We start from the raw sequence: 27,741 nt of genomic DNA on the forward strand, positions 1-27,741 counted from the left end.
GAGGAGGCCGGGAGGGGGCGGGGCGGGGCGGGGCCTGCGAGTGAAGTGGGCGAAGAGCCGGGAGAGGAGTTGTGCGCGCGCACGGGAACTCCGTGGGGCCCGGGGGGCGGGGCGGGGCCTGCGAGCGGGGAGGAGCGAAGAGCCGTGGGTAGAGCCATGCGCGCCGGGCCGCTCTGAGGAGGCCGGGCCGCTCTGAGGAGGCCGGGCCGGGCGGGCCGGCCGGGAGAGCCCGAGGCCCGACTGTCGGCGAGCCTGGAGCTAGCCGGAGGTCCAGGCGAGCGGGGCGGCGCGGCGGGCTAGGCCGGCCCCAGGGGAGCGGAGCCTGGCGGGACGAGGCCGCCGGCGGGGCGCTGGTGGCGGGGAGCGAGCGAGGGCGGGCGCCGCGGGGCGGGGAGCGAGGCCTGGGGCGGGGGGGGGGGGGGGGGGTGGATCTCTTCCCTGCCCTTAGACGCTGGTGCCGGCCCACGAACATTTTGGAGGCCTGGAGTAATGTTTTGACCCCAAAGAGGGAGAAACGATTGCAAACCGAAATTAATAAATCAACCAAAATGTAGCCTGTCGACTGTAACGGAACCCGTGTAGTTATGAACTATGTTTGATGTAGGATGTGGGTTCATGTAACACGTTTTAAATGGTTTGGGGCAGGACGCCCAGCAGGCAGTGTGGAGAGCCCTCGGGCCGGGGGGCGGGGGTGGCGGCGAGGAGGGGTGGCGGCGCGGGTTTGCCGCTCAGCTGAGGCCAAGCGCAGGCCCCGGCCGCGGGGAGAGCAGGATGGCTGTAGGCCGAGTTACACAGGGGAGTGTGTTAGGGAAAAGGGGCTTTGAATTGCAGAATCAAGGGGCTGGTTAGGGAGAAGGTGAGCTGAGGACTTCACCCCGAAAGGCTTGCGGAAAGAGGGCCCGGAAAGGGCATGAGAACTGGAGGTGAATGGGTGGCTGAGTGGCCCTGGGGTTAGAGGACAGGGTGAGGCATCGGGGGAGTCCGGGGTCAGGGGCCTTTAAAAATGCGAAGGACGGCCCCCCAGAGGGCGCCGCCGTGGGCGAGCTGAGGCCCGGGGGAACGGTGTGTGTAGAGTAAGGCGTCCCAGCTGGGGCTTAGGCTGCGTCCCCCAACCTGCCTTTGAAGTTGTGGAAGCGCCACACCTGCTGAGTTGTTCCATGGGTTGGTTTGGGGTTGGTTTGCCTCTTTCTCACTAACCACGACAAAGGAACCTTAAAGAGAACCCAATTTCTGCTGTGTCCTACTTCCGACTCAGGAAATAGGAGGGATATTGACGGATGTGGGAGGTGTGAAATGAGTATGGTGTTAAAGCACGTGTCTGCTTCCCTCAGACAGCCGAGCTCGTAAGCGTGGGAGAAGACCTGAACATCCCTTCCTTGTTCATGGACCACGTGTCAGCGCTAGATACCGCTCCCTAAAGTATAAAGCAAGTTCTTTCCCTGAGTCTCCAACTCCCGCATTTCCACCCCCAAATAGGTTGCTACAGGGTTTCTCCACCTCTGCACTATTCACATTTTGGGCCGTATAATTATTTGTTGTGAGGGACTGTCCTGTGCGTGGTGGGATATTTAGCAGCATTACAAAATGCCCACTAGATGCCAGTAGCAGCACCACCCCCACCCCCACCCCCCCGTCGGAACAGCCAAACTGTCTCTAAACACTGTCAAGTCTCCCCTGGGGGTCGAAATCACTCCCAGTCCGGTTGAGAACCGCTGGACTAAAGGATAAAACCCATTGTCTTTAACGATCCTTCATTATCTGTTTCCAATCCACCTTTCCTAGAATTTGATTTAGGCTAGAAGAACCACGAGTGCAGGAATCCTTTCTTTAGTTTCCCTCACAGATTATCTCCTAGTCTTGGACACTTTCCGAGGTGGAAAAGATTTAAAATCTTTTAAGTTTTTGTTCTTGTATCTTTGGTGTCTTCTTCCTTAAAATTCATATTTGTTGAGTCCAGTCCTCCCTCTTGGAGTTGTAAATCCTTTTTCCATTTGTGAATACTTAACGATAGGAAAAATTGTAATCAGGTTTCTTTTTTATCGCTGTCGAAACGTTTCAGCCCCTATTCTTTCACCTTTCTCCATGTAGCATGGTTTATAGATCTTCATGAACTTTTTGCTTTCCACTGAACAATATCAAACCTGACAATGTCCTATTTAAAATATGCTACCCAGTGGTGAACACAGTGTTCTGGGTGTAGATCACACTATTATCACATAACATATTATGTTGCTAGTTACATGCTCATCCATCTTCCTTGACTCTGAGCTTGAAGGCAAGAACTAAGTCTTAGTCGCTATCTTTGTCTTGGGTTGTAGTCATCTTTGCGTTACTAGCACAGCGCCTGGCCCTTAGTTGGTGTTCAAAAACTTTGATGGAATGTAGTTTCTCCTTAACTCTATTGATAGAATCTAAGACCACATTCCTTTACCTTTGGGGGCAGATACAGTACACTCTTGCCTTATGGTGGCTTCATAATGAACCAAACCTGTATGCTTTACACATCTTGATCAAAGATCAGCAAACTTTTTCTGTGAAGGGCCAGATAATAAATATTTTAGACTTTATAAGACTTATAGTCTCTGTCACAGCTACTCGACTCTGTCACTGTGCCACAAAAGTAGTCATAGACAATATATAAATGAATCAGCATGGCCATGTTCCAGTATAACTATTCATTCTCACTGAAGTGTGAATTTCACATAATTTTTATGTGTCACAAAACATTATTTCAATTTTTTTAAAAATTTAAAAATAAAAAGCATTCTAAGCTCATGAGCCATACAAAAAGAGGTGGCAGGCTAGATTTGACTTTCAGGCAGTAATTTACCAATTCCAATCTAGACCAATCCTTGTGTGATTGATATTTTAAGTCTGAGTATAAGCCTTTACTGTTATCCTTATTAAATATCTTATTCATTGCAGCCCATCTTTCTAGCTTGCTCAGATCTTTTTGTGTGCTAATTCTGTCATCTAGCATATTAGCTGACATCCCAGCTTTGTGTCATCTGCAAAATTGATAAGCATACTTTTTCCCTTCCTTAATTTAAAATGTGGAATGAGATAAAAATAGAGGTCTTCCCCAATTCATTTTGTTCCATTAATCATCATTCTTTGAGTATAGCCATTCAGAGAGTTAAAAATATCTATGAAAAGTACTGCCTATCAGCCAACCCACATTTCTATATCTGGTCCACATATTGTGAGAAGCTTTTTTTTTTTTTTTAAAGATTGGCACTTGAGCTAACAACTGTTGCAGATCTTCTTTCTTTTTTTTTTCCTGCTTTTTCGCCCCAAATCCCCCCAGTGCATAGTTGTATATTTTAGTTGTGGGTCCTTCTAGTTGTGGCATGTGGGATGCTGCCTCAACATGGCTTGACAAGCGGTGCCATGTCCACGCCCAGGATCCGAACCAGGGAAACCCTGAGCCACTGAAGTGGAGCACACAAACTTAACCACTCGGCCATGGGGCCAGCCCCTCGTGAGAAGCTTTGTCTAAAGTTTTGTTGAAATGTTCAGAACATGTCCCTAATTGGTAGTAACTCCATCAAACAAAAGATATAGGGTTGGTATAACTTTTGTGAACTAATGTTACTGCTGCTTCCTATTTTACTACTTTCGTGTTTACCTTTTCAAGACCATCATTTTAATAATGAAATTTAATAATTTTAGAATTTTGTTGAGAAAATTAACATCCAAGTTCATCAATCTGTATTTCTAGGAATTCACCATCCTTTTCTTCAAGCTAAGTTAGGTTAACAGTGTTCATCCAACACCAGTTCTCTGGTATCAGTAGTATTAAAAGCAAAAAAAGGTACAAATAAAAAATATTGGAGTATGTGCCTTATTCATGCTTAAAAGAAAAAGAACTGACAAACTAGAAAGAGAAGGGAATTTCTATAATCTAGTGAACTATAAGACCTTCAGTGAGGGGCTGGCCCCATGGCTGAGTGGTTAAGTTCTTGTGCTCCACTGCAGCGGCCCAGGGTTTCGCTGGTTCGGATCCTGGGCGTGGACATGGCACCGCTCGTCAGGCCATGTTGAGGTGGCATCCCACATGCCACAACTAGAAGGACTCGCAACTAAGATATACAACTATCTACGGGGGGGATTTGGGGAGATAAAGCAGGAAAAAAAAAAAAAAAGACCTTCAGTGAGCATCACATTTAATGGTGAGGTGTTAGAAATATTCCTTGTATGGTAAAGAATAAGATTTTTTAAAATAATGTTATTTTTTAACAGATCCCATTTATGGTAGAAATAGAACCTGCAAGGCATCTCAGCGTAAATCTAACAGAAGAAGTGAAGATATGTTTGAGGGAAACTATAAAACAATTTAAGGACTTAAAAGAAGTCTTAAATAAATGAAGAGTTATGCCAGATCCATAGATATGAAGACTCATTGTCGTAAACACGATATTCTCTCCAGATTAATCTATAAATGGAATTGAATTGCAGTTAATATCTCAAAAAAAATTTTTTCTGTCACTTGACAAAACTGTTTCTAGAAATCAAGGTATAAAGCATAGAACCAAACCAATTTTGAAAATTAAGTAGAGGAATTTACCTTATCAGATATTGAGACTTAGTGTATCTTATTCTAACCTTTTACTTTGTTTATCCTTATATTTAGAGTGTGACTTTTGAAAAGAGTATCTGCTTGGTTTTTTAATTGTCTGATAGTGTAGTGTTTAGTTTCTTAACATTTAATGAAATAATTGATGTATTTGTGCTTAAAACTATCTTCTTGCCATTTATTTCCTATTTGTCTTTATTCTTTTGTTCCTTCTTTTTGGCTTTCAGATTAATCAATTGTTTTTATGGTATTCCATTTTTTCTTCTCTGTTGGCCTTCTTCCTGTAACTCTTTGTTTTATGGTTTTCAGTGATGACTTATTCTAATCCTAGGATTACAACATGCATCCTTAACATCCTAGTCTCTTTTGAATTAATATTATTTCAGTCATGTTCAATGTAAGAACTTTATAAAAGTACTTTACAAAAAGTACAGTCTTATTTACCCTCCTCTTGCCTTTTGTGTTGTTACTGTATTTATTACTTCTATATCCATTAAATCTATACCATTCATTGCTGTTTTTTTCTTTTAAAGAATCAGTACTCTTACAAAGAAATTTTTAAAATATTATTTTACGTTAGCAATATATTTGGTATTTCCAGTGCTCTTCATTCCTTTCAACAGATCCAGGAATCATTTCCCTGTAGTCTTAAGAACTTCCTTTAATATTTTTTGTAGCGTAGGTCTAGTGGTAGCAAATACTTGTAGCTTTTGTTTGCCTGAAAATGTCTTTATTTTCACTTCGCTTTCAAAGAATATTTTTGCTGGCTATAGAATTCTATATTTTGTCTTTTAGCACTTCAAATATGTCGTCCCATTGTCTTTTGGCTTCCATTGTTTCTGATGAGAAGTCAGGTTTGATTCTTGTTCTCTTAAATGCAATATGGTTTTGCTTTGACTGATTTTAATTTTTAATCTTTTTTAAATTTTCAGCAATTGGCTAAGATGTGCCTAGGTAGGATCTTCTTTGTATTTATGCAGCTTGGAGTTCATGAGCTTCTTGGATCTGTGGGTTTATGTCTTTCATAGATTTTGGAAAAATTTCAGCCATATCTCTTCAAATTTTTCTTCCACACTATTTTTTTCTCCTCTCCTTCCAGAACTCCAACTATGTATACTTCAGGATAGTTTGATATTGTTTTCTAGATATTTGGTGCTCTGTTTTTTTGTTTTCATATTTTTTCTCTCTCTTTCATTTTAGATCATTTCCACTGACCTATCTTTAAGTTCACTGACCCTTTCTTCTGCTCGGTCCAGTCTGACGGTAAGCCCATCTAATGAATTCTTTATTTCAGATTTTGTATTTTTAAGTTATAGAATTTCCATTGTATTCTTTTTTAGAATTTCCAAAATTCTCTTTCTGTTCACCCAGTTTGTCCATTTTTTTTGCTACATTCTCTAACAGATTTGTGGTAGTTATCTTTATCTCTGTCTGCTAATTCCAGCACCTGGGTCATCTATAGATCTGCTTCAAGTGACTTTGTATGTTGGATGTCGTGTTTAAAAAAAAAATAGACACTGAAGTAGATAATGTTTTTTTCCCAGAGAAATCACACAGTTTTCTTGGTCTCGTCGCTAGGATAAGGGGCAAATCACTTCAGTCCAGCGAGAGATTGTGCTGGGATTGGACTGCGTTGTAGTTTTATTTGAATAGTTTCACTTTACCTCTGACTGCAGATATTTGGGAGTGAAATAATTTCCCTCCTTCATTAGGGCCTTGGGATCTGAGTTAAGTACTCCAGATTGCAGAAATCTTTCTTTGCTTTTCAGTTCCTATCCAGTGTTCTGTGAAGCTCCACTGAGGGGCTGATTTCTTTCTATCTTATCAGGAGCTGAGGTGAGTGGGGCTGGGTTGCAGCTTTACTTAGTTGCACTTCGGTGCAACAACAACTGGATAAATCTCAAAACATGGTGACTGAAAGAAGCCAGATACCAACAAGTACAAAGTGTATATTCCTTGTATATATATGACTATATATATATATAATCCTAACTATATATGTATACATCTATATAGTTCAGGCAAAATTAATCTATAGTGTTAGAAATAAGGACCATACTTACCTTTGGGAGGGAGGGAGGGGTAGTGCTTGGGAGGAGGCATAAGGACGGGTTCTCAAGTGCTGGTAATGTTCTATTTCTTTACCTGGGTGGTGGTTACCTGGGTGTGTTTACTTTGTGAAAATTTATTGCGCTATACACTTATGATTTGCGTTCTTTTCTGTATGTATGTTATAGTTCAATAACAAAAAAGAAAGTATGTGATGGGGATGAGGGGAACTCTTACACAAAAAAACAAAGTTAAAAAGAAAAATCAAGCCACAGAGTAGGAGAAGATATTTGCAACATATGTAACAAGGGATTTGCATCCAGAATATATATATTTTTTTTTGAGGAAGATTAGCCCTGAGCTAACATCTGCTGCCAATTCTCTTTTTTTTGCTGAGGAAGACTGGCCCTGAGCTAACATCCGTGCCCATCATCCTCTACTTTATGTATGGGACACCTACCACAGCATGGCTTGCCAGATGGTGCCATGTCCACACCCAGGATCTGAACCAGCGAACCCCAGGCCGCCAAAGCAGAATGTGCGCACTTAACCACTGCACCACGGAGCTAGCCCCCCAAAATATATTATTTGAAAAATTCCTACAAATCAGAAAGAAAAGACCAAAAAAAAAAAAAAGCAACCCAACAGAAATATGAGCAAAGAATAAGAAAAAGCAAATAGCAGAAGAAGAGACCTGAATGGTCGATAAACGCATGAAACAGTATTCAGCCTCACTAGTAATCATGGTAATACAAATTGAAACCTTATTGAGATACCATTTCACACTAGTGAGACTGGCTAAAGCCCAAATGTCTTAACGATACCACGTTTGTGAAATTATGAGGAAGCCCTCTCATGCATTGTTGACGGTAATGTAAATTGTTATAATTTAGAGATCAAATCGATCATTTATTGACTTGAAGATATGCTGATTCCAAGTTTCTATGATTTTGCTTCTATAAAGAGAGACTCTTTTATCATTAAAGACTTTCTACCACTTCTGCATGAGAATATGTGCACAAAGATGTACACTGCAAATTTGTTTATAATAGCAAAAAAATTGGAAACTGACCTAATACCCTTCCTTAGAGAAGTGGGGAAATACCTTACAGCAGTTAAAATGAATGAAGTAGATTTACATATATCAACATGATAAAATCTTGAGAAGAATATTGAATAAAAAAAGTAAGTAGCCAAAGGATATATGCCCTGTGAAACCCTCTAAGTTTTGAAAGAACAGTACATATTGTTTATGGGTACATATATGGTAAAAGTATAAAAATATAGTCAGGAGGGATATTCATCCACTTCAGGATAGCTGTTACCTCTGGGCAAGGAAAGGAATGGGGCCACTAATAGGCTACTTATTTCTAAAAAAAAAAGTAGATATGGTAAAATGTTAACGTTTGTTAAATCTGGGCAGTGGGTACAAAGTTGTTTAATATATTTATTATTCTCTGTACTTCGCTTTTTATTTGAAATAATTTCATTTTTTAAAAAGTTAGACTGGGCTCAGGCATGAAGGGTATTAGAAGCCTTCCTCCCTTTTCCAGACACTCTTTGTGTTTTAATTCTTTTTGGATACAGCTTTCCCAGTCACTTTGCATCGATATATATTTTGGTTTGTGCCCCATCTCAACCAGACCAGAGAGGAGGGTGAGTGAGATGTGACAGAATCTTCTCTCGTCTTCCTTCTGCCTCACCCTCCAGGGTCCATAGCAGAGCTCAACAATATCTTTTCAGGATACTTTTGTTAAACTTAAAATATTACCATACAACAGAAATGTCTTTAAGTCCATGACCTAAGTGACTTAGAATTTAAAAATAAGTAAAATGTTTGCTTCTCTCTTATTTTACATTTCTGTTCAAAAAAATAATAATGATGATAAGGTGTCTTTTAAGATGTAAATAGTATTGTTTGCTACTTCATTTGACAAGTGTATGGATAAACAGCCACAAAGCATCTGTTTTTATGCTTCAGTTTTTTTTTATTTCAGAGAGAGAACAATATAAACAACTTTAAAAAAAATTACCCACTAATTCGTGTCACTTTAGCTTGTTAGATGTTTCCATATAATTATTGAGGGCTTTTAATTTTAGAAGCAGAAAATGATGTCAGAATAGTCAGGGACTTGTTTTGTAGACTAGTGGAAATAGTCATATCTTACAGATTGTCCCTGGGAGACATCAGACGTTTACTTATGTAAATAAACATGTCAGAGCCCCTCCCACTTGTCGAAGAGCTTGGTGGTTAAGCTGTGTGCTAGGCAACAGGCTTTGGCTTCCTTTTCTCAGAGAAAGTTCAGAGAATCAAAAAGTTGCTTTTGTTATTGTTTTATTTGCAGGTTCAGCACTTTAAGATGAGAAAAGTTGATCTCTGTTTGAGCTCTGAAGGGGCTGAAGTGATTTTAGCTACATCAAGTGATGAAAAACACCCACCTGAAAATATGATTGATGGGTAAGAGTTACTGTTCTCTCTTCCTTAAAGTCTTGCTTTTACGTCAGTGAACCGCTTGAGCACTGGAACTATGTGTCTTACAGCAACTAGCACTGTTAAACATACTTTAATTTGTGTTTAGTGAACTGGATTACCTGACGGTATCCACCTGTGGTATCATTCCTGGAACTAATTCAGTTGTGTTTATTCAGGTTTATGATCCTTTTCTTTATAATTCCTAAACTCATCCTTTCATACAAATAGTTTTTTAAGAAGTGGTTTAACAAGGCAAAACTTCAAACAACCACGACCTTATTTTATGGAAGTGCATATTTTAATATCTGGTTATAGTTTTATTCCAAGTTTTTCTTAATATAAACGTTGTAACTTCCCGTCTGCTGCCTATTTCCTTACTGGTCTAAGCAACATCTTTGCTAAACTGAATGCTTCACTTCCTGCTGTCCACCTGCGTTGTTTGGTTCTCAGCTGCTGGAGATCATTCCACTTTCCACTCTTCACTGTGCTGGATTCTAGGTAGAGATAAATATCATTCTCAGACTTTCCAATTCCAAGACAAAGTAATTAATGGGAGAACTCCTTTTTTAATAGTTCTGGCTGTTTTATTACTCTCTCGAGTTCTCTTTCTTGGTGTCTGTACAATGACCAGAGTTTGACTCATAGAATCATGATTTTAGAGCTGGAAGGACTTACGAGTTCATCTTATTGACACCTTTCATTTTAGAATTGTGGTAAGAGAGTCTAAAGAGGTTAAGTCCTGGTTTTAACTGTCGAAGGCAGAGCTAGTTGTAACAGGTCTTGTGTTTTTTGTGTTCTATTATGAAGCCCAAGTATATGGATAAAATTCTAGCAACTTGACCTCTTCCTGTAAGCCTAGTCCTTATGTCATCTCTGACATCTGTTCCTTTCCCCTCAGGTAGAATGAGTTTGCCTTTTTGTTGGACTCCGTTAGAATTTGGTATACACCTCTATTCCCTTATTTATTCCTTTCTTGTGTAATTATTTATTTTTTATATTCATCTCCACCCTTCAATGTGAATTCCTACAAGGCAGAGTCTATGATTTGTTCATCTTCGACTCCACAGTGTCTTAAAATATTTGTTGAGTAGCTTCTTGAATTAGACCATCAAATATTAGTCAAACTCAACTAATATTGAAAAGCAGCTGAGTATTTATATATATATATACACACACACACATACATATATATGTATATGTTACTTTACATTTGCATAGAGCTTTGTAATATCACAGATGTTATATCATTTGACCCTCACCATAAGCTTAGGCAATAAGAGGCAAAAATATATGTATTTTAAACCTCACTGTAAAGATGAGGAAAAGGATGCTCAGAGGCAAAATGACTTGCTCAAAATCACACAGATAATTAAGTGGCAGAATCAAGGCTCACACTCAGGTCTTCTAACTCCTAGTTTGGGGTTCTTTGTACTATGCTATGATAACTCAAACTTAAGGTTTGAATCAGAAACTTCAGGGGCCGGCTCCGTGGCTGAGTGGTTAAGTTCACGTGCTCTGCTGCAGCGGCCCAGGGTTCGCATCCTGGGCACGGACATGGCATCGCTCGTCAGGCCACGTTGAGGCGGCGTCCCACATCCCACAACTAGAATGACATGCAACTAAGATATACAACCATGTACAGGGGGAGTTTGGGGAGATAAAGCAGGAAAAAAAAAATAAAAAGTTTGGCAACAGTTGTTAGCCCAGGTGTCAATCTTTGGGAAAAAAAAAAAAGAAGATTGGCAACAGTTGTTAGCCCAGGTGCCAATCTTTAAAAAAAAAAAGCTCATATCTGTTTTGCCTATACCTCTTAATCCTTCTTAGATTTTTACTTCCTGAAATTCAGATAATCGTTGTTTATCCCACTCTACCTTGGAGTAGAGAAATTAATGTGGGAACTGCTGTGAGGACACACAGACCTGTAAAGATTTACCTTAAGTTGTTTGCCAGAAATAGAGATTTCTTCCAAAGATCAGCTGTACTAATTAAGGACATAGTATTCTTGAGATTAGACAAAACCTTTTAGTACAGAAAACTATGGAATAAAAGTAGTTACTGACCTAGTAACTGAACAGAGCACATCAGAGACTTTTAATACATATGCACATCCAACAAATATAATTAGACTTTATATGATAGATATGAAAAATTATTCTCTGCTCAAAAGTTGATTTATCTAAATGGAAGTAACCATAGAATTATTTGGAGACAATGGTGCTGTAAATTTGCCCCTATTGGACAGTGCTCTCAACTCAATTTCCTCAGAAATAAGAGTTAAAGGAAGTGATTGTATTTCTGTTTGTCCTTGACTCTACTTTTCCCCTCTGGTATTTAATATGTCAGTGAAAAAAGAGGAAAAAAAGTTCTGCATTAGAAAAAACTTAGTTAAGAGAAAAAGTAGAAGAGAGAGAGAGAATTAGTCTTTTGGCATAGTGTAGAGGAGTGCTAGATTTACAGTAAGCTCCTGGGTGAGTGAGAAATGTGTGTTGCCTTGGGCTCACCACAGTTTCCTGGTGTGAAAAATGGGAGAACTACCACCTTCCCTGACTACCTCAGAGGTGTGAAGAAAACCACGGGAGATGATGGGTGTTAAACCAGTTGTCAGCTATAAAGTCGTTTTTTTTTTTTGGCACCTGAGCTATTAACTGTTGCCAATCTTCTTTTTTTTTTTCTGCTTTTCCTCCCCAAATCCCCACAGTACGTAGTTGTATATTTTAGTGGTGGGTCCTTCTAGTTGTGGCATGTGGGATGCCGTCTCTGCATGGCCTGACAAGCAGTGCCATGTCCGCACCCAGGATCCAAACTGGTGAAACCCTGGGCTGCCAAAGTGGAACGCACGAACTTAACCACTTGGCCAGGGGGCCAGCCCCTATAAAGTCTTATTTAAAAAAAAACTACCATTTTGATGACTATTATTTGTAATTATGAGGATTCACTTATATGTCATTTTTAAATCCAAATACATCTCTATGTACTATTTGATATATTGGTTGCTATATTGGTCGTGTTCCTTAAAAGCACCTGAGAAAAAATATAGGACAATTAAAAGCCCTATATTTATATTTATTTAATATACTTATTTAAATAAATAAAATTTAAAGCCATATAAATTTATGAAAATAAACTCTATTTAAATAAAATTTAAATTTATTTTTTATTAATTATTAAATGTATTTAAGTAAATACAATTTAAAACCATATAAATATAAACAACAAATAAATTGTGAAATATTAAGCATAGTATTAAAAAAACCAGAATTGTGAGTTAGGAGACCTGGCTTCTTTCTTTTTTCTTTTTTGTCACAGTTTTATTGACATATTATTCATATGTTATACAATTCACCCATTTAAAGTGTACAATTCGTTGGCTTCCAGCATATTCACAGAGTTACACAACCGTCTTCACAATCAATTTTAGAACATTTCAGACAGTTTTAGAACACCCCAAGAAGAAAACTTGCAACCCCTCACATTCCCCCTGTATTCCCCCTCTCCCCACCAGCCTGAGGCACCCACTAATGTGCTTTCTGTCTCGATAGATTTGCCTGCTCAGACGTTTCATATAAATGGCATCATACATATGTGGTTTTTTGTGAATGCCTCTTTTACTTACATGTTTGCAAGGTTCATCCAAGTTGTAGAACATATCAGTGCTTCATTCCTTCTTATTGTCAAATAATAGTCCATTGTATGGACATAGCACATTTTGTTTATCCATTCATCAGCTGATGGATATCTGGGTGGTTTCTACTTTGTGGCCGAATTTTCCCCCAGTGTTATTTTAAAATGCCATCTTGTAGATCCAAGAAATTCAGCAAACCCAAAGCAAGATAAATACAAATATACCATATTGTAGTCTGCCAAAAAACAAACATAAAGAAAAAAAAGGAGGGAAAAAAATACATTAAATACAGGGGAACAATAGTACCAATTACAGCTGACTTTGCATCACAAACAATGGGAGCCAGGTGACAATGGAACAATATATTTAAAATGCTGGAAAAAAGAGGAATAATAAACCACCCTGTCAACCCAGAATTCTGTATCTAGCTAAAATATCCTTCAAAAATGAGGACAGAATAAAGACATTTTATTCATCAAAAGTTAGACCTGCATCACAGGAAATGATAAAGGAAGTTCTGCAGGTTGAAGCCATATAATACTAGATGGAAATTCAAACCTATGGAAGAAATTAAAATGGTTACGCACTGGAAATGGTAGATATTTGGGTAAATAGAAAACATGTCTTTTTTTCTGGGGCCGCTTAAGTTCGCAAGCTGCAGTGGCCCAGGATTTGCTGGTTTGGATCCCGGGTGTGGACATGGCACCGCTTATCAAGCCATGCTGTGGTAGGCGTCCCACATATAAAGTAGAGGAAGATGGGCACAGATGTTAGCTCAGCGCCTATCTTCCTCAATAAAAAACCACTATCTTTTTTTTCTTTTAATTTTTTTGAAAGACAACTGACCACTTAATAGAAAAAAATACATTTTACTGTGGGATTTATTACATATGTATATGTAAAAAGTGTTATATATATAGATATAAAATATACAAAAGCAATGGCACAAAAGTGGAATTCACTGTAAATTGACTATCATGACGTTCTTATAACCTTGAGAGCAGCCATTAAAAAAAAGGTATATCTTCACTGCTGATGGGAATGCAAACTGGTGCAGCCACTATGGAAAACAGTATGGAGATTCCTCAAAAAACTAAAAATAGAACTACCATACGATCCAGCCATCCCACTATGGGGTATTTATCCAAAGAGTTTGAAGCCAGCAATCCCAAAAGTCCTACGCACCCCAATGTTTATTGCAGCACTGTTTACAATAGCCAAGACATGGAAGCAACCTAAGTGCCCAGCAACAGACGAATGGATAAAGAAGATGTGGTACATATGTACAATGGAATACTACTCAGCTGTAAAACAGAACAAAATCATTCCATTTGCAATAACATGGATGGACCTTGAGGGAATTATGTTAAGTGAAATAAGCCAGCGAGAGAAGGATAATCTGTGTATGACTCCACTCATATGAGGAATTTAAAATTGTGGACTAAGAACAGTTTAGTGGATACCAGGGGAAAGGTGGGGTGAGGGGTGGGCACAAAGGGTGAAGTGGTGCACCTACAGCACGAATGACAAACATTAATGTACAAGTGAAATTTCACAAGATTGTAACCTATCATTAACTCAGTAAAAAAAAAAAGGTATATCTTAAAAACCAATAGAGGAGTTAAATGGAATTTTAATTTTTTAAAATTCATTCTAAAGTAGACAGAAAAGGAGAAATAGAACAAGAAAAAAATAGATAGGAGGGACAAATAGAAAATGAACAGCAAAATAGTAGACTTAAACCCAACCATATCAGTAGTTATATTAAATGCCAATAGGCTGAACAGTTGAATTAAATGGCAGAGATTGTCAGACTGGGTAAAAATGTCAGACTCAAGTATATGCAAGAGATGTGCTTTAAATATAAAGTCATGAATAGGCTGAAAATAAAAGGATGAAAAATATGCATCCAATAAACAGTAAGCATAGGAAAGTGGCTGTGACTATACTCATGTCAGATAAAATAGAATGTACGATAAGGAGTATTACCAGAGATAAAGGGGACATTTTATAATGTTAGGAAGTGAGTTCATCAGGAAGAAGTAGCAATCCTAAATGTATATGAACCTAATAGTAGATCTTCAAAATACATAAAGCAAAAACTGACAGATGAAAGGGAGAAATAGACAAATCTACAGTATATTTGGAGATTTTAACACCTTTCTTTCAGTAATGATAAAGCAGCTAGACAAAAAAATCAGTAAAGATATAGATGACCCACACAACACTATCAGTCACTTTGACTTAATTGACATTTAGAGAACACTATAATCAATAATGGCACATGGAACAAGTGTGCATTTAACATTCACTGAAACATGCTGAATCATAAAATAAATCTCAATAAATTTCAAAAGACTAAAATCTTAGGGAATATGTTCTCAAAAAAAGATAATTGAGATGATGGATCATTAACAAATTTTATTGTGGTCATCATTTTGCAATATATATGTGTATTAAATCATCATGTTGTACACCTTAAACTTACACAATGTTGTATGTCAATTATATTGCAATAAAGTTGGGGGAAAAAAGAATGTGTTCTTTGAGCACTATGTAATTAAATTAGAAATAACAAAAAGACATCTAGAAAAATACCACTGAAACTTAGAAATCAAACATGACACTACTTCTTTTTGGTGAGGAAGATTGGTGCCAAGCTAACATCTGTTGTCAATCTTCCTCTTTTTGTTTGAGGAAGATTGTCCCTGAACCAGCATCTGTGCCAGTCTTCCTCTATTTTGAATATGGGATGCTACCACAGCATGGCTTGATGAGCCGTGTATAGGTCTGCTCCTGGGATCCAAATCCACAAATCCTGGCCCACTGAAGCAGAGTGCGCAAACTTGATGACTACGCCACCAGGCTGGCCCCCAAAACATGACACTTCTAAATAACCCGTGAATCAAAAGAGGAAATCACAAGGGATATTAGAAAATATTTCTAACTGAATAGTACTGAAAATTCAGTATATGCGCATTTATGGTATGCAGCTAAAGCAGTGCTTCCAGGGAAAGTTATAGCATAAATACTTATATTAAAAAAGAAGAATATTTTAGAATCAGTAATTAAATTTCTACCTTAGGAAGCTAGATAAAGAAGAGCAAATTATACCCAAAGATATTAGAAGAAAGTAAATAATAAAAGTAAGAGTAGAAATCAATGAAATGGAAAATAGATAATCGGAAAAATTAACAAAGCCAAAGTTGATTATCTGAAAGGATTAATAAAAATTATAAACCTCTAGAAAGACTGGCCAAGAAGAAATAAAGAAAATGCAAATTATCTGTACCAGCAATGAAAGAAGCAATATCACTACAGATTCTAAAAGAGTAATAAGTCAATAGCAAGAACAAATTTAGGATATCAAATCATTATGTTGTACACCTGAAACTAATATAACGTTATATGTCAATTATACCTCAATTAAAAATATTTTGGGGGACTGGCCCCATGGCTGAGTGGTTAAGTTCGTGCACTCCACTTCAGCAGCCCAGGGTTTCACTGGTTTGGATCCTGGGCGTGGACATGGCACCACTCATCAGGCCACGCTGAGGCGGCATCCCACATGCCACAACAAGAAGGACCCACAGTGAAAATATGCAACTATGTACTGGGGGGATTTGAGGAGAAAAAAGCAGAAAAATAAAAAATAGACTTAAAAATATATATATATATTTTTTAGGGGCCAGCCCAGTGGCCTAGTGATTAAGTTTGTGTGCTCCACTTTGGTGGTCCAGGGTTCACAGGTTTGGATCCTGGGCACAGACCTACACATCGCTCATCAGTCCATACTGTTGTGGTGTCCTACATACAAAATAGAGGAAGATTGGCACAGATGTTAGCTCAGGGCCAATCTTCCTCACCAAAAATAATAATAATAATAAAATAAAATAACTAAAATTGGAGTTTGTGGCAGGGCCCAGGAAATAATAAAGCATGGCTTAAAAACAAAATTTTTTTAAAAAGAAAAGTTAGGCTAATAAATTAGTCAGATTCCTTGAAAAAGTAAACCTATAAAAATGACAAAAAATGAAATAGAAAATCTGAATAGCCATATATCTATTATAGAAATTAGATTCTATCAAATATTTAGAGAAAAAATACTGATCTTTCAAAAATAGAGGAGGAAACATTTCTCAGATTGTTTAGGAAAACAACATAACCCTGATACCAAAACCTGACAAGAACATTACAAGAAAGGGACATTAAAGACCAATACTCTTTATGAACATTGATGCAAAAATCCTTGTAAATTGAATCCGGCAAATGGAGTTTATCTTGGGAATGCAGCGTTGGCGTATTTACCACATGATCATGGGAATACAAGGTTGAGTACAGTTCACTTTACCAGAACAAGGGAGAAAAATCGTACGATCATCCCAATAGATACAGAAAAAGCATTTGGCAAAATTCAACATCCATTCATGGTAAAAATTCTCGGCAAGCTAAGAAGAGAAGGGAACTTCCTCAGTCTGATAACAGCATCTACTAAAAACATTCAGCTTAATGGTAAAATAATAAATACTTTCTCCCTGAGATTGGAAACAAAGCAACAATGTTCGCTCTCACCATTTCTACTCAACATTGTTCTGGAGGTCTTAGCAAGTGCATGAAGGCAAGAAAAGACATAAAAAGCATAAAGATCAGAAAGAGAGTAAAATTATCTTTGTTCACAGATTATATGAATGTTTCATAGAAAACTCTAAGGAATTTACAAAAAAAACTAGAGCTAATAAGTGAATTTAGCAAGGTCAATATACAAAAATCAATTGTATTATTATATACTAGCAGGAAACAATTGGAAAATAAAATTTTTAAAAATTCCATTTACAATAGCAGTCAAAACATAAAAAAATTAAGAATAAACTTAACAAGATATGCAGGATCTTTACGCTGAAAACTATAAAATGTTGCTGAGAAAAATTAACTAAATAAATGGAAAGATATACTACATTCATGATTGGGAAACTCAATATTGTTAAGATGACAATTTCTCCATAAAATGACCTATGGGTTTGGTGCAATGTCAATCAAAGTCTCAATGGACTTTTACGTAGAAATGAACAAATTGATTCTGAAATGTATATGGAAATGTAGTGACCTAGTCTGGTCAAAACAATCTTGAAAAAGGAGAAAGTTTGAGCACTTACATTATCTGATTTCAAGATTTAGGAATAATATAAGGTAATCAAAACAGTGCAGTATTTTTGTAAAGATATGTCTATATAGAACGTTGGAACAGAATAGAAAGCACAGAAATAGCCACGCACATATGTCAATTAATTTTTAACAAAAGACTAAGGATACAGAAACAAGTCAGTGGAATAAAATGGAGGAGGCAGAAATAGATCTCCCCATGTATAGACCACTCATTTTAGACAGAGATACCAAGGAAATTCAATAGGAAAACAAAAGTCTTTTTAATAAATGGTGCTGGAACAACTGTATAAACATACAGATAAAAATGAACCTTGACCCCTACCTCATAGTCAACACAAAAATTAATTCAAGATGGATCATAGATCTCAAAGCTAAAATTATTAAGCTTCTAGAAGAAAACATAAGTACCTTCGTGACAATGGGATAGGCAAAGATTTCTTAGGATATAAAAATCACTGATCATAAAAGAAAAAGTAATAAAACTGAACCTTACCAATAATAAAATTTCTGCTTATTGAAAGACACAATTAAAAATGAAAAGGGAGGGCTGGCCTGGTGGTGCAGTGGTTAAGTTCACATGCTCCACTTCAGTGGCCGAGGTTTGCCGGTTTGGATCCTGGGTACAGACCTACACACCACTTGTCAAGCCATGCTGAGGCAGTGTCCCACATATAAAGTAGAGGAAGATGGGCATGGATATTAGCTCAGGGCCAGTCTTCCTCAGCAAAAAGAGGAACATTGGCAGCAGATGTTAGCTCAGGGCTAATCTTCCTCAAAATAAAGGCAAACTACAGAGTGGGAGAAAATATTCACAATACATGTATCTCACAAAGGACTGCTACAAATATATAATAAAAATACAATCTGTTTAATAAAAAATGAGAAAATACCTAATAGACGCTTCACAGAAGGAAATATATGAATGGCCTTAAAGCACATGAAAAAAATGCTGAGCATCATTTGTTATCAGGGAAGTGCAAGTTAATACCATCGTAGGACACATGCCCTGGAACGGCTAAAATTAAAAAGGCTGACAACAGCAAATGTTGGCAAGGGTGTGGAGCAACTAGAACTCTGATATTGCTAGTAGGAATGTAAAAGGGTACAACCACTTTGGCAATCTGATAGTTTCTTTTAAAGTTGAACATACCTCTACCCTGTGACCCGTCACTCCTTCTAGTAATTACTCAAGAGAAAGGAAAATATGTCCACAAAAACACATGTACAAGAATGTAGCAGCTTTATTCATAATCATAAAAAACTGGAAGCAATCCAAATACCCAACAAGAATATCATACATAAGAAGGAATGAACAAATTGTGGCATAGTCTATAGTCATAGAAATCAGAGCGGTAGTTGCCTAAGGGAGGTAGGAATTGTCTGGAAGGAAAGAGAAGGAAAGTTTCTGGAGTGATGGAAATGTTCTGTACCTTGGTTGGGGTATTGGTTGCATAAGCATATGTATTTGTGAAAACTCATTGAATTGTACAATGTAGGTAAGTTTTACCTCCAAAAAGGAAGAAAGAGGTTCTGTAGTTAAAATAGAAATGATTATTTCGGGGCTGGCCCGGTGGCGCAGCAGTTAAGTACGCACATTCTGCTTCAGCGGCCCGGGGTTCACTGGTTCAGATCCCGGGTGCGGACATGGCACTGCTTGGCAAGCCATGCTGTGGCAGGCATCCCACATATATAAAGTAGAGGAAGATGGGTACGGATGTTAGCTCAGGGCCAGCCTTCCTCAGCAAAAAGAGGAGGATTGGCAGTGGATGTTAGCTCAGGGCTAATCTTGCTCAAAAAAAAAAAATGGGAAGAAATTATTATTTCTGTAGTCAGTACTATATATGTTATATAAATAGATTTAATTTTATATATATGACATAAAATTGAGTACATGTTTTAATATTTTTCAACACATATATTGTGCATCTACTTTGGCTCAGCCATTGTGATAGTTGCTGTGGTGTAAAGATGAGAAAGAGAAAGTGGCTGGACTGAAAGAGCTCAGCATCCAGCAGGAGCCATAAAAACATGAGATAAATGCCAATGTAAAAATGGATGTTGAGTGAGAGGCAAGTGCAAAGGAAGGAGGAATGATTCTGATTTGTTGGGGTTGGAGGATGGCACCAAAAAGTGAATAAACTTTTGTAAGGGAAGAAAGGTTTTAGGTCAAGAGAACCTTGTGAACTAAGGCACGGGAGCATGAGCCTGCATGACGTGTTTGCAGAATTTTAATTGGCCCCATGTGAATACAGTTATGAGAGATGATATCGTGGAACTCTTTACTTTAATGATGGGACCAATGAGGAATTGAGATTTATAGGCCATAAGGGACCACTGAAGCCTTTTAGACAAGAGTAACATCAATGCTTTGTTTCTCTGTTTTTTAAGAATACGTCTGGTAGTGGTCAAGAACAGTTATTAAAGTTGGGGAGAGACTCGAGGCAAAATGAACAGAGAGGGACTGCGGGAGTCTAGGGGTCACTTATTTTTTCTAAAAGACTTATTCACTAGAATTTTGTGGTTAAACATTTTAATTTGGCTATTCCTTTCTCTTTTTAAAATTAACAATAGGAATCCAGAAACATTTTGGACCACCACAGGAATGTTTCCCCAAGAATTCATTATTTGTTTTCACAAACATGTAAGGATTGAAAGGCTTGTAATCCAAAGTTACTTTGGTAAGCAAATCATATGTTAATTTTCATCATCTGTAAACTTTTGACAAAACACTCCTCTTTTTTTGCAGCATGGAAGCTAGTTTTATTGCTTGGGGGGAGAGCGGGGGGTACAGGTCAACTGCCTTGAGCACAGTTAGCTTCTCTGAAACTGCGCATTTGAAACCCTTCCAAAGCACGTCATAAGTTCCATGCAGTTTGCTGTGTGAAAGGCTTTGGCAAAAGACCCTATTATGAACATAAGAAGCCAATCTGCCAGAACTCTAGATTCCTTGACATCTTTATTACAAAGTCATTTGGCTTGGGGTTTTCTGTCAAATTCTTTCTGAAAATCTGATAACCCTTGTTATTTGCATTGGATAATTTTCGTTCTTCTGTTCATAATGGATTTTCTGAGGGATTTAGGAGAATCTCCCATTGGGCCATCGTTCTAATCCTGTCTTATGTTTATTTAAGCATAAAGTGTATCAGACAAAATCATGGCAGGAAACAGAATACATCCTAGATGATTCAGATGAAGAGATTTTATTGCTGGGACTACTTATAAAATTATCTTCTGGGTTAAGGGAACAAACCAGGGAAGATGAGACACCCAGAAACTGGCTACAGCAGTAAGCCATTACCACTCCTGGGACAAAGGAAGGAAATAGTGTCGCTGGAGCCCAGTGAGAGCTGGAGCCTGTGGATGAGGGCCTGCCCGGCAGGAGCTGTAAATCATAAAGGGACATAGCCACTGTCAGAGACATGGCACTGAAGCAGGAAGGGAGTGCAGGAAAAACAGCTTCATCTCGCTTCCCCACTGCCCTCCAGTTTCCTCCCATTGGCCAAATCCGACCAGGAGCCAGAAGAGTCCTGGTGATACAGTCCATGGCGGTCCTCCCCACAGGGCACAGAACAGAGCAGGGGAAGAACGGATCTGGGGTCCCAGGAGCCAGGTTAGGGGGGATGGAGAAAAACCAGCGCAGAAGGAAGATGGCTGCATTCCTGCGAAGTCTCTCTTCTGTCGTAATTGTAGAGGCTCTGGGGTCAGACAAGCCTGGAGCTTGAGTTCCGCTTCTGGCACTTACCAGCACCATATCACTCAACACTCTGCCTGACTTCTCTAAGTTGCCTGATTTCTCTAAAGCTGTTTCTTCATCAGTAAATCAGGTTAACAACACTTTTCTCATAAGATTGTAGTCAAGAACGAATGAATAAATATGCCTGACTTATAGTAGGGTCTTTATAAAGGTTTATGACCAAGGTCACTAATAGTATTATTATTCTTATTACCAGTATACAAAACAAAAATTCTGGACGATACCAAATTCAAAAAGGCTTTACCAGCTCTGTGTTGTATCCTTGCAAACATTTGTAAGATTACAGTGACACAGACTGCACTGCACCAAAGAGACTTATGCAAAAACAGAGTGAGTGAGTGATTTTCAGAACATAGTGTTCCTGACCCCAGTGTGTTGTACTGACATACCAATGTCTGACAGTCTCGGACAGAAGAGAAAAGGAACATGGGGACAGCAACATAGAATCGGGTACATAAGTAACACTTTATTTATTTTGTTTATTGACAACGTCAGTGCAGACTTTGAGGATTGAAAAGAGCACATCTAAAGAGCCCGTTGATTTTGAGCAATGGATTGAAAGAGGTATGTGTTTGTTTCATCAGCATTGTTCTGAGCGTGTGGGAGTAGAAAATTGTCCTTTGACTATATTTCCAGTCAGGCTGCATTTTGGTGAAAAAAGATGACCTGAATGATTCTTGTGACCTATGTAGGGCCTACAGAAACCCAGGTTTGAATACAAGCCTGCTTCTTCACTTACTGGTTATGTGTAACTGTTAACATGTTACTTAATTTTTCTGAGTTTCAGAATCCTTATCTGAAAAATAGAGATGATATGTACCATTTAAGGCTTTTGTGAACATAGTGTCTGGCATGTGGTTGACAAACAATAAATACTAGTTTCTTGTCTTTCCTTCCTTCCTGATTAATGGTACAATTTAAATAACATCAGCAGAATTGGTAGCCTCTAGTTAAACACAGCATATTGCCTTCATGTGTGCATCCCCTTTCCTTCCCAAAGTACTATGAAAATAATAGTAAAGGAGCAAAAAGAGGCTTAAACCTACAAGGACAAAAATTAAAAATAAGCAAAAAAACAGGAGACAAAAGCAGATGTGAAAGATCAATATATATTATGGAAGAGTGGACAGCCATGGAGGAGAAGTGACTTCAGTAGCTCAGTGGAGTATGTTGTCATCTAAGTGCCGGCCAAGGAGAATGTCAGTGAGAAGCAAGCCGGGTTGCCCAGGAGAACCCCAGAAAGATGTAGAGCTTGAAGGCAAAAGGTACCATGGAAAGTGTGAGTGAGACATGGACCAGAAAACAAGGGTGATTAGTTGAACATCTATATGTGGAGTGGTTGGACCCTAGGTACCTTCTCCTTCCCCACAAAGCTAGGTGACCACTCCTTCCTGCCACAAACTGCCCACGACGGATGACTAGGAATATTGAATGTTGGGGCTCAGAACTCAGGGAAACCAGGCGTGGGAGAGAGAGTGAGTGTGACATGGAGTTGAAAATGGGATTGAAGTGGAAGCCTGCATATGGAATGATTGGGAACTCCTCCTGTGCTCTGCTGTTAACGACAGCAACTGAGAATATAGCCCCAGCCAGGAGACTGGAGGGTTCATCTTTGGAGAAACTGAATGGCCCCAGAAAAAGATCTCTGGATACTGAGAAAGGCTAGCTCATTCTTGGTCACCTGATCAAAGTCTATTAGTCAGCGAGTCTGGCTCTTGATCACAGTTTTCAAATGAGTTATTCGTAAGTAGCAAAAGACAGCCAAAGATCACCACACATTTGATGAAGACCTCAAACTCTGAATGTAATCAAGACTTTAGCTCTAATTTCCAATCTATAGGAAATATAGAGGATAGAGGAACAAATTAAATGAAACCATGAGAAGGCAAGATGGCAAATTGTGGGACATTATACAGGACAACTGACCTGCTTTCTTCAATAAGTCAATGATGTGGGGAAAAAAATATGTGTGTGGGAGAGAAAGCAATTCAAGATTAAAAGAGACAATTCTGGGGGCCAGCCTGGTGGCATAGTGGTTAAGTTTGCATGGTCCGCTTCAGCGGCCCAGGATTCACAGGTTCAGATCCTGGGTGCGGACCTAGCACCGCTGGTCAGGCCACGCTGTGGTGGCATCCTGTATAAAATAGAAGAAGATGGGCACAGATGTTAGCTCAGCGACAGTCTTCCTCACCAAAAAAAAAAAAATTTTGATTTGAATAAATCAACTGCAAAAAGACATTTTGGGGGAAAATGGGGAAATTTGAATATAGACTAGGTACTACAGTCATGCGTTGCTTAACAATGGAGATACATTCGGAGAAATGTATCATTAGACAGTTTTGTCATGTGAACATCAGAGTATACTTACACAAACCTGGATCCTATAACCTGCTACACACCTAGGCGATGTGATACTAATCTTATGGCACCACTATTGTATATGAGGTCTGTCATTGACCAAAATGTCATTTTGCGATTCATGACTATATATGACTTTGGAGCAATTTTTTTTTTTTTGAGGAAGATTGGCCCTAAGCTAACATCTGCCACCAGTCCTCCTCTTTTGCTGAGGAAGATTGGCCCTGAGCTAACGTCTGTGCCCATCTTCCTCTACTTTATATGTGGGACACCTGCCACAGCATGGTTTGATAAGTGATGCATAGGTCTACATCAGGGATCTGAACTGGTGAACCCCGGGCTGCCGAAGCACAGCATGCCAACTTAACCACTGTGCCACCAGGCCGGCCCCTAAAGCATTATTTTTAGCGTTAGTATGATAACAATATTGTGGTTATGTAAGAAAATATTCTTATTATTTAGAGATGGATAATCAAATATTTAGAAGTAAAGTGTCATGATGTCTTAGACTTGCTTTAAAATAGTTTAGCAAAAAAATTAAATAAATCAAGTATGGTGAAATGTTAGTAATTGTAAAAGGTGATGGGTATATATAGGAGTTATGTTCTGTCTTTTACATATGTTTAAAATTTTCCAATGTTTCATAATTAAAAAAATCTAAGTAAATGAAAAAAGAAGTTATTATTAACTCCTGATTGGGGAGGAGTTGTATAAGAAAAAAAAATATGATCTTAATTTATTACTTATTTCAGCAGCAAATAACATTTGTGTAGATAATAATGTAACCATCAAGTATCGATTTCAAAACGGAGAGGATGGCAGGAGGGAAAAGTTAGTGGCAGGAGGAGAAGGAAGAGGATATTGGTCCTAGAGACCTAAATTTTCACCTACCATAGTATAAAGTCAGTAAAAATCGATAAACCAAGCGGAGAAATATAAACATAATTCTAGGAAAAACAGCTGAAAGAGTTACAAACATTTACCTCTGTGGAGCGGGACTGGAGGAGTCAAGCCGGGGTTACTACTTTTCATTACCTCAGAGAAAGGCTAGGAGACAGAAAGAAAGTCATATATAATCTTACTTCCGGAGACTCCCCTTTTTGTACTGCATGCCTTTGAAAATTGTGTACACTAACTATTTTGATACATATAAAATTAATTTCTAAATAATGTCAATATTTATTATTGTATCAATTAAATATTTCATATTTCCAAAAGAATGTTTAACCAAATAAATTAATCTGTCCTAAAAAAATAAAAGTTTTGTAAGTTGGCTACCAGAAAAGATCAATTCATGGGCAGCTTAGCATAATTCGGCATCACAGTGGAACTTCACAGTGGGAGCTGAGGTCTAGTCGTTACCCATGGGCACTGTGAGGCGGCTCCCTTCAGGCCTGCAGTTACTGTCGGTAGCTTAATCCTTAAAAAGGATTTTCACATTTTATCAGTTCCTTCCTTTATATTCCTTTACTATAATTTACGTTTGCATTTCCTTTTGTTTGTACTCACTAGAGAGATTTTATAGCTCATAAATAGTTTATCTTTCATATCTTTTATATCAAATATCTCTCTTTTTATGTTGAATTTTAACCCCAAAACACTGGCAAATCTAGTCTAACTGTAGTTTACCAGATATCCTTTTTTGCTGAACATAAATTTCAGTAGCTCACTTCATGTATTTTGAGCCCTAACTCATTTCTGTTAAATTTGTGTTTCAGATCTAGTACACACAGAAGGGCAGCTTCAAAATGAAGAAATTATGGTAAGTAAATTTATTTCCTAGAGATAAATATTGTCTTTAGCCAGCGCAATGTATTTAAATTTTAAACGTATCTCTATAGTTAAAGTTAATACATACCCGTATGATATTATAGGTTCTGTACCTAATCAACCAATAGAGGTATTCGCAATAATATTAATCTAAATGTAGCATTCATAAATTAGGCTCTTATCTGTCATAGACAGAATGACAGCAAGGATAAAACAGAATTCACTTATTTGTTTTTGTTTTCATTCATAGATTCTAAGTATTTACTTGCTTTACTTTCTTTCATTTGATTCTGTAGGCCTATAGGAATCAAAAAAGGTTGAAATGCCAAAATTGGATGTTAATTTAAGCATGAAAGGACAAGGGAGATTCAGATGAGGGGAACTGGAGCATAGGATCAGCAACAAATAAGCCAAAGAGAGATGAGGTAGAAAGAGAACCAGCATTTTTCGACAACATTCCATTGGGCTTTGCTTGTCAATGGAGTGAATGGCCGTTGATGAGGAAGCTGCTGCCTCATCAGGAGTTTCTCTGCTCCTGCTGCTTGGTCAGGCCCTGGTTTCAGAAAACACAAAAAAGGGAAACAACTGAATGTGTGTTTTTTCAGGTGGTAGTGTTTGTTTAAAGTTTCTCTAAATGAGGGTTAAAGTGGTACTTTGTCCATTAAATTTCCTCCTTTACAACTTTCTGGGAGCCGCCATGAAATAAGTATTTCAAAAGATTCTGTAGGAAGTTTTTGAACCCTATGAATTCTCTTCTCTACCACCCAAATGTGCCCGATGCCTGGGGAGGCCAGTGGAGGGGCAGAAAAATGATTAATTAGACTGAATTGTATCTTCCTGTTTTTCTTCATCTTTATAATGGTTATGATTAGTAAGTCTCTGCTAAATATTTTGTCAGGACTCACTGTGGATCAGGCAGGGTCGCACTGCAGAACATTTGGAAAATAGTAAGAGGAGGTGGGAGGCTGAAAATCACCCATCATTTTATACCCTGCCACAACAGCTTTCACTACCCCTGCCTTCTAGTTGTCGGCTGTAAGCATCACATAGTTATAATAGCAATGATGAACAATTTTGTATCACTTTTTTAACTTAATATTATATGCAGGCTTCATAATTATAATTCTAAGATTAAATGTATATAAATAGGCAAATGCTAACTAATTTCTTTTTTCCTCCGTCTGTCGTTAAAAGTAATACTACAAGGGACGTCTTATGCACGTTCCTGCTACCATGATCTCATCTTTTAAGTTATTTTCTAAGATTAAATTTCAAAGAATGGAATTACTGTGTCCAATGATATAGACGTATTTATAGGTTTTTATTTATATTGCCAAATTGCTTTCCAGAGAAATTATATAAATGTAAAAGTATAGTAATATTTCAGGATTATATTTCAGTATATTTTGAGGCCTCATTAAGCAAAGGAAATCTCTTATCATGAAAACTACTCTAGAAAGACACTTTTATAAATTTGATGAGAAGTGTGCAGTTGCGATTTTTAGCTCCACCTGTTATTTTTCCTCAAACCAAGGCTGATGTTCAGTTGATACACACTAGAACAATGTACTGTTATATATGGCTGACTTTTCTTCTGAATGTCATCCTGTAGATTGTTATGTATTTAGACTATTACTTTGGCATCAAACCCTTTCTTCTGCTGACTGCTTGTTTAACAGTGAACTAGAATTGCTAAAAGTGTCTGTATTGATTTTTCCCCTACAGGCACGTGATGGACATGCCACTTACTTGAGATTCATTATTATGTCAGCCTTCGACCATTTTGCATCTGTACATAGCATTTCTGCAGAGGGCACAGCACTCTCAAATCTTTCTTAGTAATTATAACAAGATGTCTGGCATGATGTTTTAACAATATATTTATTTAAATGTGAGGTTCTTTTATATACTTTATTAAAGGGATTTGTATCAGTCTATTTCAATTTTCATTTATTTTCTGTTCAGCATTTTGTGCA

At 38.1% G+C, this 27,741-nt stretch overlaps 1 protein-coding gene across 24 annotated transcripts; it reads left to right on the top strand.

The window, feature by feature from the left end:
* Positions 1-101: 101 nt before the first annotated feature.
* On the top strand, positions 102-27,702 carry IFT25 (intraflagellar transport 25). Of its 24 annotated transcripts, XM_070259917.1 has the most exons (11): positions 128-268; positions 1,332-1,419; positions 5,777-5,839; positions 6,346-6,412; positions 7,027-7,163; positions 8,213-8,281; positions 8,971-9,083; positions 20,455-20,561; positions 22,133-22,201; positions 25,714-25,757; positions 27,491-27,702. In XM_070259917.1, exons 5-11 carry the CDS (start codon positions 7,092-7,094, stop codon positions 27,602-27,604), a joined length of 588 nt encoding a protein of 195 aa, XP_070116018.1. In that variant the 5' UTR covers positions 128-268; positions 1,332-1,419; positions 5,777-5,839; positions 6,346-6,412; positions 7,027-7,091; the 3' UTR covers positions 27,605-27,702. The 24 variants fall into 24 exon arrangements, with proteins under 24 accessions (XP_023485369.1, XP_023485418.1, XP_023485409.1 ...); XM_070259926.1 differs by lacking the exon at positions 8,213-8,281 and having other exon boundaries at positions 123-268; positions 7,027-7,371; XM_070259918.1 differs by lacking the exon at positions 8,213-8,281 and having other exon boundaries at positions 127-268; positions 1,332-1,426.
* Positions 27,703-27,741: the final 39 nt, after the last annotated feature.

The sequence above is a fragment of the Equus caballus genome, chromosome 2 (genome assembly GCF_041296265.1).
Source record: "Equus caballus isolate H_3958 breed thoroughbred chromosome 2, TB-T2T, whole genome shotgun sequence".
Taxonomy (NCBI): Eukaryota; Metazoa; Chordata; class Mammalia; order Perissodactyla; family Equidae; genus Equus; species Equus caballus.

What these genes read in the sequence shown, in the direction of transcription:
- IFT25 (XM_070259917.1), top strand. Translation starts at nt 7,092, where the DNA reads ATGGCTTGCCAGATGGTGCCATGTCCACACCCAGGATCTGAACCAGCG. An exon ending in CCTGAAAATATGATTGATGG is followed by an intron (nt 9,084 to 20,454) that starts GTAAGAGTTACT and finishes AATTAACAATAG; the next exon opens with GAATCCAGAAACATTTTGGA. An exon ending in TTCAAAATGAAGAAATTATG is followed by an intron (nt 25,758 to 27,490) that starts GTAAGTAAATTT and finishes TTTCCCCTACAG; the next exon opens with GCACGTGATGGACATGCCAC.